The sequence below is a fragment of the Phodopus roborovskii genome, unplaced genomic scaffold (assembly GCF_943737965.1).
Source record: "Phodopus roborovskii unplaced genomic scaffold, PHOROB, whole genome shotgun sequence".
NCBI lineage: Eukaryota > Metazoa > Chordata > Mammalia > Rodentia > Cricetidae > Phodopus > Phodopus roborovskii.
In genome coordinates this window covers 573,415-589,463 of record NW_026126665.1, presented here as the reverse complement: position 1 = coordinate 589,463, position 16,049 = coordinate 573,415, and the positions used below count along the sequence as shown (strand labels likewise).

At 41.8% G+C, this 16,049-nt stretch overlaps 2 protein-coding genes across 15 annotated transcripts in view; both read right to left on the bottom strand.

Annotated features, from left to right (window-relative positions):
* Ppp3cb (protein phosphatase 3 catalytic subunit beta) overlaps nucleotides 1-527 on the bottom strand; it is a 45,302-nt gene extending 44,775 nt beyond the window's left edge. For 6 of the 8 annotated variants that reach the window (XM_051174498.1, XM_051174503.1, XM_051174499.1 and 3 more), the window contains exon 1: nucleotides 376-527. In XM_051174498.1, the coding sequence (XP_051030455.1) occupies nucleotides 376-448 (73 nt within the window). In that variant the 5' untranslated portion in view covers nucleotides 449-527. The remainder of the gene's footprint in view (nucleotides 1-375) is intronic. The other 2 variants (XM_051174501.1, XM_051174502.1) reach the window with 1 other exon arrangement.
* A 2,306-nt stretch (nucleotides 528-2,833) lies between these two features.
* The window catches only part of Usp54 (ubiquitin specific peptidase 54), a 60,786-nt gene continuing 47,570 nt past the window's right edge, over nucleotides 2,834-16,049 (bottom strand). For 4 of the 7 annotated variants that reach the window (XM_051174482.1, XM_051174481.1, XM_051174483.1 and 1 more), the window contains 3 exons: nucleotides 13,294-13,412; nucleotides 5,939-6,125; nucleotides 2,834-4,459 (listed from right to left, as the gene is read on the bottom strand). In XM_051174482.1, coding sequence (XP_051030439.1) covers nucleotides 3,903-4,459; nucleotides 5,939-6,125; nucleotides 13,294-13,412 — 863 coding nt within the window. In that variant the 3' untranslated portion in view covers nucleotides 2,834-3,902. The remainder of the gene's footprint in view (nucleotides 4,460-5,938; nucleotides 6,126-13,293; nucleotides 13,413-16,049) is intronic. The other 3 variants (XM_051174486.1, XM_051174487.1, XM_051174485.1) reach the window with 2 other exon arrangements.

Genomic DNA, 16,049 nt, shown 5'->3' with positions numbered 1-16,049 from the left:
CCGACTGCTCATCGCGACGGCGCGCCTCTAAGGGGACCCGGGGCCCCTCGGTGCGCCCAGGCAAGCCGGGGGTGCAGCTGTCGTGGAGCCGGAAGCTCACGTGGGCCCTGAGCCAGTAACAGGAGGTGCAGGAAAGAAAGGGGCTCACTGCGACGTCCGGCTCAGAACCCCCGCCCCGGCCCTGGCCAGCTGGGCGAGCGGGAAGCAGCCACCGCCTCAGCCCGGCCCAGCGGGGACCCGCCCAGGGGCCACTCCCCAAGGGAGGCAGCCAGTCACTCGCCCGCCCCGCCGGGCCCGCTCCCGAGGGGACGGATTCCAGCCCGCCCTCACAGGGCGCCTCACGCCAGGGCCCCCAGGGCTTTGGCCACCTCTCACCTTTGACGACGCGGTCGGCCCCGAGAGGGGGCGGCGGGGGCGGCGCGGCCCGGGCCGGCTCCGGAGCGGCCATGCTGGGCCCGGGGCTCGGCTAATGCCGGGCCGGGCGGGGTTGGGGGCGGGGGCGGCGGCTACCAGAGCCAAGCGGCAGCGCCGCCGGGGAACATGGCGGACCCTCTTTCCCTTCAAGAGGGGCTAAGACCGTCATGCACCGCGCGTGCGGGGGCGGGGGCGGGACAGGCTCCAGGGACTTGAGCAAAATTACCGTACCTATTACAGAACCGAGCGCAGGCCAAGGGATCAGGTGAAAATTCCTTGCATGCAGAAACACTTGACCATAAAGAGAGGGTGCTGACCAGATTTAGAGGCTGTGATGAGTGCAAAAATGAAGAGATGTAGTCAGATCTCAGAATTTACCGCTACTAGACAAATAAATGACAGTTTATCTACAAAACCTCTATCGTATGACTGCAGACAAGAATGAAGGAGGAATTGTAGACTGTAAAGAAGTGGCATTAGCATTTAAAATGAAATTTATCCTGTAAGCCCAGACCTAGGGAGACAAAGGAAAGCAGGATCTCTGTGAGTTCAAGTCTGACCAACCAGTCAGGGCAATCAGTTTCAAAAGAAACGGCGGGGCGAGGGGGGGGCGCGGGGAGGAGATAGGGGAGGCAGGGGCAGGTAGGCACTAGGTATAGAATTATGACCCTTGCATTTAGAATTTGGAATGGTCCAGAGTCTGAACTCATTTAAGCTCAGCTGAAGAAGCCTAAGCACCAGTCAGGGGGAGTGAGGGAATGACATCAAAAGATAGTTAAACAATCTGTAAGATTACCTAGGAAGGCCATAGCCTCCCTGTTAAATCACTCAGAAAAAAAAAAAAAGGACATATATATGAATAAATTCACACAAATGAATATAATTCAGATATAGATATATATCTATACACACACACACATATACATGAAAGGAAGTTGAACAGTAGAGACTAGGTAGGTAGAAAATTGGAAATTGGTTCCTTTATCTTTGTGCATACAAAGTGTTTGGGACAGGCAACTTACAGAAACAGATCCAAGTTGACCAGCATCTATGAGGTCAAGGAATAAGAGCAGACTGTCCCATCAATAATGATTAGTTATTGTGAGATGGCTCAGATGAAAAAGGCATGTGCCACCAAACCCAATGATGGCACTACAGAGCATACAAGGTGAGAGGAAAAACCAACTCCTACAACTCATTCTCTGACCTTCATGTGTCCCTCTCGCACATATACAAATTAACTAACTACAGTTTTTATAAAAGATTAGAAGAGTGTGTATGACAGCAGATATCATTACTTAGGCCCATGTGTCTACATGGCTTAGGATCCAAACAGGATGGAGAAATAAACAGTCTTGATGTGCTCGGAATCTGTCCCCAGTGATGACTGAGGGAAGTAGTAGAACAAAGTTCTCAGCATCTTTTGTTTCTTTGTGCCAATCAATGAGCTTGAGCTGTAATAAATAGGGAAGGAAAGTACAGTGGATATTCTTTGCAAAGAAAACCTACAAAATTATTTTACTTTGTGTGTACGTTTTGCCTGCATGGATGTCTGTACCACATGCATTCAGTTCTCACGGGGGACAGAAGTAGTTATATTCCCTGGAACTGGAGCTAAAGAAGGTTGTGAGCCACCATGTGGGTGCTGAGAATCAAACCCAGGTCCAGTGGATGAAACAGCCATCACTGTGCCATCTCTCCAGCCACACACAAAAAAAAAAAAAAAAAAAAAAAAAAAAAAAATTTTTTTAAAGAAAAGAGACTTGCTGGGCATTGGTGGTGCACTCCTTTAATCCCAGAATTCAGGGAGACAGAGACAGGAAGATTTCTGTGAGTTTGAGTCCAGCCTGGTCTACAGAGCTAGTTCCAGGACAGGCTCCAAAGCAATACAGAGAAACCTGTCTCAAAAAAACAAAAACAAAACCAAAACAAACAAAAAAAAAAAAAAAAAAAAAAAAAAAGGAAAGGAAAAAGAAAAGGGACTTTTGGGAATGTGTCATGGGTGAGGACAGATCTGATCTCATTATCATAGAGATATTCTGACTCTTAAAGGAAAAAGAAAAGGAATGGGACCATAGGAAGAGATCAAGGGATAGGAGGCACATCACAAACCTGTATGGTAAAGAGAAAGGGCACCAAGAGTGGTACTTATGCCAGCAGTTGAGTATGTCAGTAATTTGAATGCCCAAGAAATCTCCTTAGTAAGGGGAAGAATGAAGTATGTAATATATTGAGTGTCCAGGCAGGAAAGGGATAGGAAACATGCTAGCAGTCATAACAAAAGGATATACCGACTCCACCAGTGACTATATATTTTTCAACCCCTCTTTGACTCTGCATTTTTACTTAGTCAAAAGCCATTTTATATAAATGTCCAGGCCTCCTGGCCCCAGAAGAAAAAAGCAAGAACATACAAAAGTTAAATAGAACTATCTTATAGATTTATTAATGAAAAATACTTTACAAAAACAGTATGCTTTGCCCTAAAATAGTTTAGCTGACTCTGAATTTATAACAGTGACTGAGCAAATGATAGTAATGGCTCTGCTGCTGAGGATAGGAGGGTGTGTTAGTGAGCCCAACTCCATCTGTTCAGAAGGGCAAATACTATATTGGCAGCTCCATGTTCTGGGCCTAAAGGCTGAGTCACAAGGAAGGGTGACAGCCATAATACCTGGCAGTTGGGCTTCCCATAAGGATTTGGTCAGAATCATGACTACAGAGATAAGGAAGAGTCCAGATAATAACTAAGTAGTCAAAGTAGAGAATATAGTAGGAACCAAAAGATGAAGGCTCAGCTGGAGATGGAGCATAACAGTAACAAAGAATAAAACAATGTCCAGAGCACAGAGCAATAAAATAGGTTCAACTTTGAAGTGGCTCAAATAAAGCTCTAAGCATCAGCTGCTTTTGACAGAGAAACCAAAGTGTAAGTTTTCTTTTCTTTTTTTTTTTTTTTTTTTTTTTTTTTGCCCCATAGGATTTAATATGGCCCAGACCAGACTAGCCTAGAACTCACTATGTAGCCAAGGATGAACCTGAACTGAACTTCTGATCCTCCTGCCTGCCTCCCTCTCAATTGTTAGGGTTACAGGTGTGCACCACCATGCCCAGTTTTACATGGTGCTAAGGATCTAACCCTAGACTTTCTGCATGTTAGGAAAACACTCTACCAACTGAGCTACAGTCCCAGCTCTAAAGCTGGAATTTCAAATATTCCCTCTCAAAGAAGCAAACACCCTTAGTAAAAAGCCAACAATTCTTCTGTTGTGGTGATTCTGTTTTGTAAAGCACAGTCTCTTTTAGCCCAGAGTCTCTGGCTTGGAACTGCTGATTCTCCTGCCTCTATCTCCCAATTGCAGTGATTATAGGCATGTGGACAGAAACTGCCAATTCTACATTGAGATGATTATAGCATAACTGGCAGGATGCAAGGTATCAACTTTGCCACTGTAGTTTCATAGAGAAAGGTGTTGCTCCAGGAAAGGCTAGGGGTGATCCTTACCACCTACTGTGCTGTAAAAATCTCCTCCAGGGGCATTGGATAGAATAAACATAATTCTCTCCTCTCCAGTCCTCCTATGCCTGAACTGGGAGGGATACCTGCCCTGTCTCCAGTCATCATCTGGAGGCATATCTATTCTTCGAGGGCCAGGTGTTCGGGACCCCAGAACAGGACCTGAATTCCAAGCGGACCCAAGGAGTAAATGAAGACTGCTGGGCGGTGGGGACACTGGGTAAACAGCAGGAGGATGGGAGGGTGAATGGAAAATACTCCCGGAGGACTGGGCATGAGGAGCCTGAAGGCCCTGGCTTTGTTCTGGTAGCGTGGCAGTGTAGGTTAGCTGAGTCTTGCATGCTGACTTAGTTAGGGCTCTGGTCCCAACATGCTGATTCATCTCTGACCCCAGTCCCCAGGAAGCATCAATTCTGGAACGATGGGGTAGACTTCGGTAGTTCAAAGTCCTTCCTGTGTACTTGACCCCTTGGGGAGTTTCATCCCTGTCACACATAGCCAGAAACTGTTGGACATGTCTCGAAGTTCCTGAGAAGAGAAAAAAAACCAAAGACTGAGTGAGTATCTTTAGAAAACAGTTCTCCTTCCCAAAGGATCATCCCTGGCTATTTTGCCCAACTCTTACTTGTCCAAGAATATACATACAGGAAAAAAGAAACCTAGTTTTGTTTTTGATAAACATATTTTGAACCCAAGGCCTTGTGCATGCTAAGCAAGCACTCTACCATTGAGCTATACATCTTAGCCCTAAAAACTACTACATATTACATCAAAATCAATCTCTTCCATTTGGGAGAAATGAAGTAGTCTCTTGCCTAGTATAATACCTACCTCCACAGTAATCTTTCTCTAACACACTCAAGCACACACATTTATAAATGCATGCACAAGAGTAGCTACTTAATAGAGCAAATATATCCCCTTGCAAACTCCTACAGCAATTACACTAAAATTTTCTTTCTTCTTTTAAAGGTAGAGGTGTGTGTGTGTGTGTGTGTGTGTGTAGCAATTACACTAAAATTTTCTTTCTTCTTTTAAAGGTAGAGGGGTGTGTGTGTGTGTGTGTGTAGCCTTGCTGTCCTGGAACTTGCTCTAGATCAGACTGGCCTCGAACTCACAGAGATCTACCTGCCTCTGTGCTGGAATTAAAGGCATACCCCATCACTGCCTAGTTTTGTTGTTGCTTTTGTTTTGTTGTTTTCTCTTGTTCACTTGGCTTTTCTTAGCAGTTAGTTTTCTTAGAAATTCCTTGCTGAATTTCTGAGTTTTTTTGCTTTTGTTCATATCATTCTTACCTCACATACAATATAGAAAGTCTTTTCTATACATTTCTTTCACTGTGGCATTTGTGACATTGTGGGCTGATAATTCTTTATTGGAATCAGAAGGAACTGCCCTGTGCACTCTATGATGTTTCAAAGCATCTTTATCCAATATATATTAGGTATCAAGTAACATGTCCTCTTCCCTACTGAGAACCACAGACTTAAAATGTTAAGTTAAATCCGTGAGGAGGAAAAAGTGCATCTCTATGGAGGTCAGTGAAAGCCAGAATGGTACTGCCTATCTTCCTCTGGACCATCTGGATCTATATATATATGACATGGGTTCTCAAGGCACAGTGTCTTCCCAGTTTTCCAGTCATTTTGTCCTCCTATACCATCCCTCAGTTGAACCTCAATAAATAGAGGGGAGAAAACTAGCTGAAAGAGATGACACTTTCAGTTTGGGGGAGGATCCCAATGGCTCCTTATTAACTACATACACTTCACCACTTAAAACCTTATTCCTGTGTGACTGAAACAGTTCAGTTCACTATCATGAACAAAGCATGATGTCTAAAAATTTACTCGTCATACTTCAGGAAGATCAGTGCTTAATCTTAAAACAGTAATTCATATATTTTTTCCATTCCACCTTGGGACACCCCACTTTCTCAGTAGGTATACTAATTTGACCCTGAAAAAGAATCATATTTTAGTAGATAATATTAGTTTGGGGTGTTACCTGGGGGTCTATAGGGCTCCCCTGCCATGCTGGGCATCAGAACATCAAGGGGCAGGAACTGTGGTTGGGGAGGGTAGAGTTTAGGATCAAGGAGCAATACAGGAGGGTCATGGATGACAGGGAGGGAGGAGGAGCTCGAACAATGGTGCCGGGTTTCCAAAGTCTTTCTCCTCACATTTGATGAATCCTTTTAATGAGACAAGACCAAAAAAAAAAAAAAAGAAAAGAAAGCACACAAAGATGAGGGTTAACACGGTAGGATGTGGTTGGATAAACACAAGTGAAACAAGCAGGAGGGATGAAAGAAACTAGAGTACAACACACTTTTTCTAGAAAGGGACTCATATTACTACACTATACTATCTGCCAGTCTCCCTGGGAAAGAAATGCCTAAGATCCATTCCTTCTACCATTTTCATCACATCTTCTATCTTCCTAGTTCCACCATCTGGGTCTTCAGCAATCTCTTTAATGCTAAGAGTGCAATTAAAGAGCTAGAAATAGAAATTTGAAAATAGGAACTGAGAGCTGGGCATGTTGATATATGCACCCCTGTAATCACATACTTAGGAGACCTAGCAGGACTTCTCTGAGTTTAAAGCTAGTTTGGCTCATATACTAAGTTCAAAGCCAGTCTAGGCTACACAAGCAATATCCTTTCCCAAAAGAAAAAAAGAAAACTATGAACAAATTAGGGGTTGGGAGTATAGTTCTAGAGTAAGCCTTGGGATTAAACCCTGGTACTCAAAACAATAAAGGAGACAAAGGAAAGGAAAGGAGAAAGAGAAGGAAGTAGGGATGGTTATTTAAATAGATAAGAGAGACTGAAAGAGTCCCCACTGGACACTAAACTACCTATTGAAATACACAGCTGAACTCTACACCACCTCTGCCCTGCCAGCGCCATTCCACAATTGCTTGTTTTGCATGCCATGCTCCTATTTCCAGTTTCTTATGTTCTGCCTTGGCTCCATTCACTTTTGTGGTAAAGATCCAGAAGTATTTCCTTTAATCATCAGAAACATTAAAACATCCAAAATTGAATGAACCATCTCCAAACTCCTTCTAGTATCATATTTTTCTAAGTTACTCAGACATAAACTTCGTATTTCCATTCACCATCACCAAAGAGACATTTCTACTTATCAATTTCACATTTAAATTTGCCTGGACCATTGCAAAAGCCTTAATCTGATCTTCCCATCTCCTGTTACCTGCTTAAGGTAACCTGAGTTACCTGTTATAATGTCCCATATGACACAGTGTGACTGATCTCACTTAATCCAGTATTGTCTCTTGTGTCCTTTACACACCACTTTTTCTTATTTGCTTATTCTTATTATAATTATTATTTTGGAGATTGTTTCTTGTTATATAGCCCAGGCTAGCTCAAACTTAAAAATTGTCTGCCTCAGCCTCACAAATATAAATGTTACAGGCAAGTACTATCACACATAGCCTTTCTTAATGTTTCTCAGCACACCAACTCATCCTATCTCAGTCATTTACACTTGCTTCTCTATCCAAGAATTATCTCTCATGGCCCAAAATTTCCTATCACTGAAATCTCTGATCAAATATTAATTCCTCTCAAAGATGGTATCTCTTACTACCCTAACCAAAAACAGCTCTAAGGAAAGACATTACCTCTTTAACAGCTTTTCCACTGACTTACTTTATTCTTCATTATCATAATTATCACTGTCTTGGGTTATAACATTTGCTTTTAAGTGTCCTTCTTTTCTTGTAGTAGAACATATTTAATTTCAGTATCCCTAACATCTGAAACAATGCAAGTACTTAACAAATAATATGATAAATGAAATGATCTTTATATCAGTATATTTAGTTTCCTTTAATAGGCTGCAAGCTATTCAAGGATAGAATTTGTGTTATATCATTAGTCATATTCATGATACTTATGGAAGTGTTTCACAGGGGAAAAAAAAGGATTTCTAGTAGAATCCCCACTTTCCCTTTGAGGTCTTGATGTCTGTTCTATAGTTTTAAGCTTCTTCAGAAACAGACTCACCTTGAATGTGACACTCTTCACAGAAATGTCCTGGCCCATTTCTTGTCCTTATTATGCTTTTCCCTCCTTTCAGTGGTGAGGAGTCCAGATCAAATTCTCAACTTCCAGCCCAAATATCTCAGACCCAGTCATTACAAGCTACTTTCAATAATGAATAATATGCCCAAAATTGTGTAACTATCCCAAACACAATTATCAACTCACAAAACTTGAATATTACCCTTAGTTCCTCTTTCCTCCGCATGAAGGCAGGCAGCAATCTTATTTTCCTTTACTTGTTACCTGGCTCTCCAATATATTTACTTCTATCTTCTCAAACTCCCATTGACCTTCAGGATCCTATGTGCTCCATGATCTGACTACTGCTTATCTTTTTCGTATAACTTGCCAACACGTCCATCATTTCTCCCCATCAGACTTTCTAACCCTGTCATACCATATTATCCTCTTTTAATCCAATGAAGATTTACTTCAATTCCTTTTGTCTAGTACTCATTTTTCTTTCTCCATGAAGCCTTTCCCAATACCTCATCTCTTCTATGATGGTCTCAGAGCAGCAAGTATTTAATCACATTATAAAATTGTTTGATTATTTGTCCCTGTAGTAGACTAAAAGCTCCATGAAACCAGAGACTGTTTCACTCATTAACTACAGCCTCCCCAGAGCTTGGCATAGCATCAAATATATAAGTTCGATAAGCACTATTTTAAAAGGATGAACAAAATCAATAAATAAGTGCATGATACACCAGACAATAGCAAATGCTCTTAGGAAAATAACATTTAGATTGAAATGCTATGCCAGGGAAATCACCTTTTCCCAAAGAAGAGGATGAGAAGGAGATGGAAGACAAGGAGGAAAGGAAGAAGTAGGAAAAGGGAAGAAGAGGAAAAGAAGGAAATGTTTATTCATTAGGAACTTACACTCGTAACCTTTAGAGTTCCTTTTGGGAGGGAATTGTCTATGAAGGGCTTGTAGGAAAGAGACAATCTGCACTTTATATCCTTTTGAACCTTTTTAATTGTACCATGTATTTAAAACCTATTTTAAGGGGGTTAATGTATATAGTCAGGCAATAGGGGGATTGCCCAGCATGTGAGGTTCTAAGTTTAGTCCTGTTACTACAAATAAAAAATAAAGTAAGCTTGATGTAGTGGCACATGCCCTTCATCCCAAAACTCTGGAATCAGATCTTTGGCTGGCAGATCTCTGTGGAGTTCAGCCTGGTCCACCAGCCAGAGTACATAATGAGACAATAATAATATAAGCAAAATAAACCTGTTTTTTTTTCTTCATCTTTTTTTTAACATGTTGATCCCAGTTCCCTCCCCCTCCCTCCCTCCCTCCCTTTTACCCTCTCTGCCCCTTCACATGCACCCTGACCACCCTCCCCTCCCATCCCCCACCCCAATTCCACATATAGGGCAATGCCATCCAGGTGGGGTCAAGTAAAGCTGTCATTTGAAGTAGGGACTAGGACTTCTCTCCTGTCTCTAGGTTAAGGCAGTATCCCTCCATGGGGGATGTGTCCACAAGGTCCTTTTGTGCACCAAGAATACATCCTTGTTCCACTGTCTGAGGTCCCTTAGACTGCTCAGTCCTTCTAGCTGAGACTAATATTCAGGGGGGCCATGAGTCAGTCTGGGGGCCCGTCAGCTCCTCCTTGTTCAGGTCAGCTGTCTCTATGTGTTTCTGCAACCTGTTCTTGTCCTCTCCCTCTGCATCTGGATTCTAGTTTGACTCAGTGTTTAGTTATGGGTGTTTGCTTCTGTTTCCAACAGGTACTAGATGAGGGCTCCATGATGGTGGATAAGTTAGTTGTTGATCTCACTATCTGGGAAGTGCATTTATGGTAGCCTTTCCACGGTTGCTCAAATTGTTAGTTGGCAGCATTCTTATAGGTCTCTAGACCTTTCTTTAGGTTCAGTTTTCTCTTCAAACCAATAATGGCTTCCTCTGTTATGTTCATATGTTCGTGCTCTCTCTCTCTCTCTCTCTCTCTCTCTCTCTCTCTCTCTCTCTCTCCTGTCTTCTATTCACATGCTTTCCTCTCTCCTCCCCTTCTCTTTCTCCTACTTCTCTCTCCATTCACTGTCCCCCTCCACTTCCCATGTGCTCTGGGGGACTTGTCCCTTCCCCCTTCTCTGAGGGACTTTATATGAATCTCTTATAGGAACTATGTGGCTCTAAAGAAAGAAATTAAGGAAGACACCAGAAAATGGAAAGATCTCCCATGCTCTTAGATAGGTAGGATAAATATAGTAAAAATAGCAATCCTGCCAAAAGCAATCTACAGATTCAGTGCAATCCCCATTAAAATCCCAGCACAATTCTTCACTGATCTTGAAAGGATAATAATCAACTTTATATGGAAAAACAAAAGACCCAGGATAGCCAAAACAACCCTAAACAATAAAAGAACTTCAGGAGGCATCACCATCCCTGACTTTAAGCTCTACTACAAAGCTATAGTTCTGAAAACAGCCTGGTATTGGCACAAAAATAGACAGGTAGATCAATGGAATCGAATCAAAAACCCTGATATAAACCTACACACCTATGAACACCTGATTTTCGACAAAACAGCTAAAAGAATACAATGGGGGAAGGAAAGCATCTTCAACTCATGGTCCTGGCACAATTGGATGATGGTGTCTAGAAGACTGCAGATAGACCCATGTCTGTTGCCATGCACAAAACTCAAGTCCAAATGGATCAAAGACCTCAACATAAATCCAGCCACACTGAACCTCTTAGAAGAGAAAGTAGGAGGTACCCTTGAACAAATTGGTATAGGAGACCACTTCCTGAACATAACTCCAGGGGCACAGACACTGAGATCAAAAATTAATAAATGGGACCTCCTCAAACTTAGAAGCTTCTGTAAGGCAAAGGAAATTCTCAATAGAGGAAATCAAACAGGCTGAAAGACACTTAAGAAAGTGCTCAACATCCTTAGCTATCAGGAAAATGCAAATCAAAACAACTTTTTGGAGATACAATCAGAATGGCTAAAATTAGAAACACCAATGACAACCTATGGTGGAGAGGATGTGGAGAAAGTGGAACACTCCTCCTCTGCTGGTGGGAGTGCAAACTCATACACCCATTTTGGAGATCAGTATGGCGGTTCCTCAGGAAAATGGGAATTGGTCTACCACAGGACCCGACAATCCCCCTCTTAGGCATATACCCAAATGATCCACATCCATGCAACAAAGACATGTGTTCAACTATGTTCATAGCAGCATTATTTGTAATAGCAAGAACCTGGAAACAACCTAGATGCCCCTCAACTGAAGAGTGGATAAAGAAGATGTGGCACATCTACACAATGGAATACTACTCTGCAGAAAAATAATAATGGAATCTTGAGATTCGCAGGAAAGTGGATGGCATGTGAAGAAACCTCCTGAATGAGGTAGCCCAGTCACAAAAAGAGGAACATGGTATGTACTTGCTCATATATGGATTTTAGACCTAGAGCAAAGGATTACCACCTATAAATCACACCACCAGAGGAACTAGCATACAAGGTGTATTCTAATAAACCTGTTTTTTATGTTTTTATCAAATTGATCCAGTGGACAAGCTTCAAAGCAGGATCCTCTGTATCCCAACAGCGATAGTAATGAGAAAGTTCAACTTGTTTTAAAGAGGATGTAAGAGTCTCGGAAGAGTAGATTACCTATAAACTTAGCCAACAAGTAGTACTTCAATTTGATGATCAATCTCTGCTATGGGGGTGGAGAGTGACAGCAATACCCAAGGTTTGAAGGTTAAGACAGGACAGTACCACAAGTTCAAAGCCAGCATGGTCTACACAGTGAATCAGAGAAGAACCAGGGCTATAGACATAGCAAAACCCTGTATCAAGAGAAACCAAAACACAGAAATAGGATAAAAACAAATTTAGAAGTCTCAAAAAGGGGGTGTTTTAATCATTTTTTTCTTTTTAGATAATACATGTTTCACTTTTGATTTAACACTTACTGGACCCCACTCTGTTGTGTACTAAGCTGTAGAGAAAGAAATACACCATTTTCCTTCCTTTTATGAGTTCAATGAGTCTCACCCCATCAGTGACTTTTGCTTTTCAGATTCTTCTCAAGGCTTCCAGGACTCCCACTTGGAAAGCTTGGTCCACAACTGTAGAGCCAATCACTGAGGGGTGACTGGATCATAAGAGTGGCAGCTTCACTGGTAGTTCATTCACTGATGAACACATTGATAAATGGGTTATTAAAAGGTATGAACTGAGCCAGGCATGTTGGGCGTGCCTTTAATATCAATACTCAGGAGGAAGAGGCAGGTAGATCTCTGTGAGTTTGAGGCCAGCCTTGTCTACAGCATGAATTTCAGAACAGCCTGGTAGAACAGCCTGGTATATACAAGAAAGCCTACCTTGAAAACAACAAGAGGTATGGACTAATTAGAGAGAGCAAACGGTGTGCCCTTTGAAAGGTATACCTGTCCCTGGGCCCTCCCATCACAGTCACTCTGCTTCATGGCCCTCTCTAACATATGTTCTGCCTTGGCTCAGGCCCAAAGCAACAGAGCTATCAGTCACAGAGGAAAAAACCCCTAAGATCACAATTTGAAATAAATTCTTCCTCCCTTGTCTCCATAGGTATTTTGTCAGAGGTGATCAAATTAATACAACTCTTCACATCCTAGAATCCTTTTCAAAGCGTTGCAGAACTTGCAAAACTACTCCAGGAAAGGACTATCCTCTGGACTTTGAATACATGTGTGCGGGACCATGTGTCCTGATTCTGGGTAAACATATAACTTTCCCCAAATGGCAACTGTTAGTTTCTCCCTGTTCTTTTACATACACTGTATTTTTACTAGCAAGGAGGATGGTGTTCTGAACAGATGGATCCTGATTCTACTTACAAAGCTGTGGGGAGAGACCTGAGCTGCCTCCCTTCCTGAGAAAAGGCTTTCACTTAGACTGGTGAGATGCATCCTCCCTATCTCCAACTGAGACCAGCACAAGCTGCAGCTTTCAAGCACACAGACACACACAGATTGACATAAGACATTTGACCTGTGATCTCCCTCCCCCCCAACCCAGCCCCTGTACTCAGAGGTATGGGAAAAACTGTTAAGACTCTGAATTAACATCTAAATTAGACAGATTCCAAAGGCAGATGCCATGTGGTAGCCTCCCATCACTCAAAAGCAGCCCCATCTGAGATCATTCTCCTCGCAGCCTCACACCACCATGTGCACCAATGCCCTTCCATTGGCCTCTTTACATGCTTTCTTCTCTAGTACACCTCCCAAGTCCAGCACCGTAGCACCAGAAGCTGGTACCTGAGAGACAGGCGCTGTGCTCGGTCCATGAAGAAAATGCTCCATCTCTGCTGTTGGAGTCTTTGAGAGATCAAGACCAGGGGCTGAGTGCAGTCTCCTCCCCATGCCATCTGCAAAGTCTAAGGAGGAAAACATAAAAACAAGCTGAAGCTACCCCTCCTCTAGGGCCTAAAATCTGAGCCTGGAAGCACAGGCACTGGAGTATGTAATTAATATACATCTCTGAATCCAACAGGGAGTATGCTCCTCAAGTCTATAAACAGCAAATCTCAGAATATGGATAAATTCCTATACCAAAACTACTGAAGAAATTTGTAAGAAAGGAGCTCTAAAAGCAACCTACTGAATACTCTCTGTCCTTTAACATGTCTCTTTTATGAATAAAAACAGTTTTTGGGGGGCAGGGTTTCAAGACAGGGTTTCTCTGTATAACAGCACTGGCTGTCATGGAACTCAATCTTTAGATCAGGCTGGCCTTGAACTCAAAGATCTGCCTGCCTCTGCCGCCCAAGTGTTAGAATTAAAGGGAGGAACCACCACCACATGGTGAAAATTTTTACTTTTAAAAGGCCCACCAACAAATAATTTTAAAATGTAGACTGGTGTGATGCAAACAACTGTATTCCAAGTATTTATGGGTAGACAGGAGAGTGAAGAAGTTCAAGGCCATTCTGAGCTACAGGAGATTGTCTCAAAAAAATTAAATAAGTAAATAAAGGGCTAGAGAAACGGCTTAGCAGTTAAGGGCACTGGCTAAGCTTCCAGAGGACCTAGGTTTGATTCCCAGCACCCACACAGTAATTCACAACCATCTGTAATTACTGATCTAGGGAATATGACTCCTTCCGCCCTCCACAAGCACTGCACACACGTGGTGCACAAACATACATTCCAATTGCTGCAGGTTGTCCTCTGAACAAGACACATGTGCTAAGACACACACACACACACACACACATATATACTGTACGTTTTAGTTTTTGCTATTATTTTAAGCGTGTAAGTGTAATGTCTACATGTGTATTTGTGTAGCATTTGCATGTAGTGGCCCTAGAAGTCAAAAGAGGACACTAGATCCCCTGGAACTGGAGTTGAAGATGGTTGTGAGCTGCCATATGGGTGCTGGTAATTGAACACGGGTCCTATGTAAGAACAAGTACTCTAAGCTACTAAACCATCTCTCCACTCCCATATAGCATCCTTTTTTAATTTGAACCTGGGGCCTGGTGGATGCTAGTTAGCTACATGTTCTACCATTGGTTCATACTTGTAGCCCAGTAGTATCCTTTGATACAAAAAAAGTTTTCAACTTTGATGTAGCCCACACAGTTTATGTTATTTTTTCCTCCTATAACCTGTTTTCTTGGTGTCATACCTAAGAAATTGTCAAATTCAGGCCTTAAAGCTTTTCTCATAGGCTTTTTTTTTTTAATTTTATAGTTTTACCTCTTAAATCTTTATATTTAAACATTCAAATTCAAGTCATTTTTTAAAATGTATTTATTCTTATTTTATGTGTATGGGTGTTTTGCCTGCATCTATGTCTGTGCACCACATGCATACCTGGTGCCTGCATATAACAGAAGGGGGCATCAGATACCTTGGGATTAAAGTTACATATGGTTGTGAGTCATCATGTAGGTGCTGGGACTGAACCTGCATCCTCTCTAAGAGCATACAATGCTTTTAACCACTGAGCCATCTCTCAACACCCATAAATGGTTTTCTGGTTGTGTTTTGTTTTCTGTTTTTTAAAGAAAGAAGTAATAGGGTGGTGGCGCACACCTTTAATCTCAGCACTTGTGAGGCAGAGGCAGGTGGATCTCTGTTGAGTTTGAGGCCAGCCTGGTCTACAGAGCAAGTTCCAGGACAGGCTCCAAAACTACACATAGAAACCCTGTCTCAAAGAAAAAAAGAAAGAGAGAGAGAGAGAGAGAGAGAGAAGAAAGAACGAAGAAAAGAAACAATATACTGCCTGATTTTTTTTAATAAACAAGTAGGTACACATAGGTACAGCAGCTTATTTTTTAGTCTATCAATTTACATAATAAGCAGCATCATGTATCTAAACAGTCAAAAAACCAAAAAACTACCACACCACAAACTTGTAAGTAATGCATTGCACCATTCCACTACAGTGATCACAATGTGACTAAGCACATTTTAGTTTATAATAATTAAAATTAAAATCTAGTGAGTAGGGAAAAGTATGTGTGGAGATGTTATGGCCAAATCAAAATGGGTCTTTTGTTCATAAAGTGCCAAGTTGATCACCATGAAAACTGGTAAAAAGTACCTGGGAGTTAATTACAACATTCACTTTTACTCTTTTTAATATATTTAAATTTTTCTTTTCTTGATTTTTAAAACAGAGTTTCACTATGTAAACCTGGCTAACTTGGAACTTACTATGTATACCAGACTGGATTAGAACACACAAGCTTCTACCTGTTGCTGCCATCCAAGTGCTTGGATTAAAGGTGTGCAACAGTACATCTGGCTTAAAATTTTCTTTTTTTTTAAATTCATTCATTTATTCATTCACAATTACATTATTGAGTGAGTATACAGTGAAAGAGGGCATATGGATCAAGAGGAAGGGACGTGGCATAGACCACTACTTGGTGACCATTGCCATTTGACAAAGTTTCATTTCAACATTGCAGACCACACTTTTCCAGTACCTTTTTACTTTCATTCCTAACAGTTGTGGATATCAATGCCTTTCTTTTGAGAAATTTTGTGTGGGCTTTGGT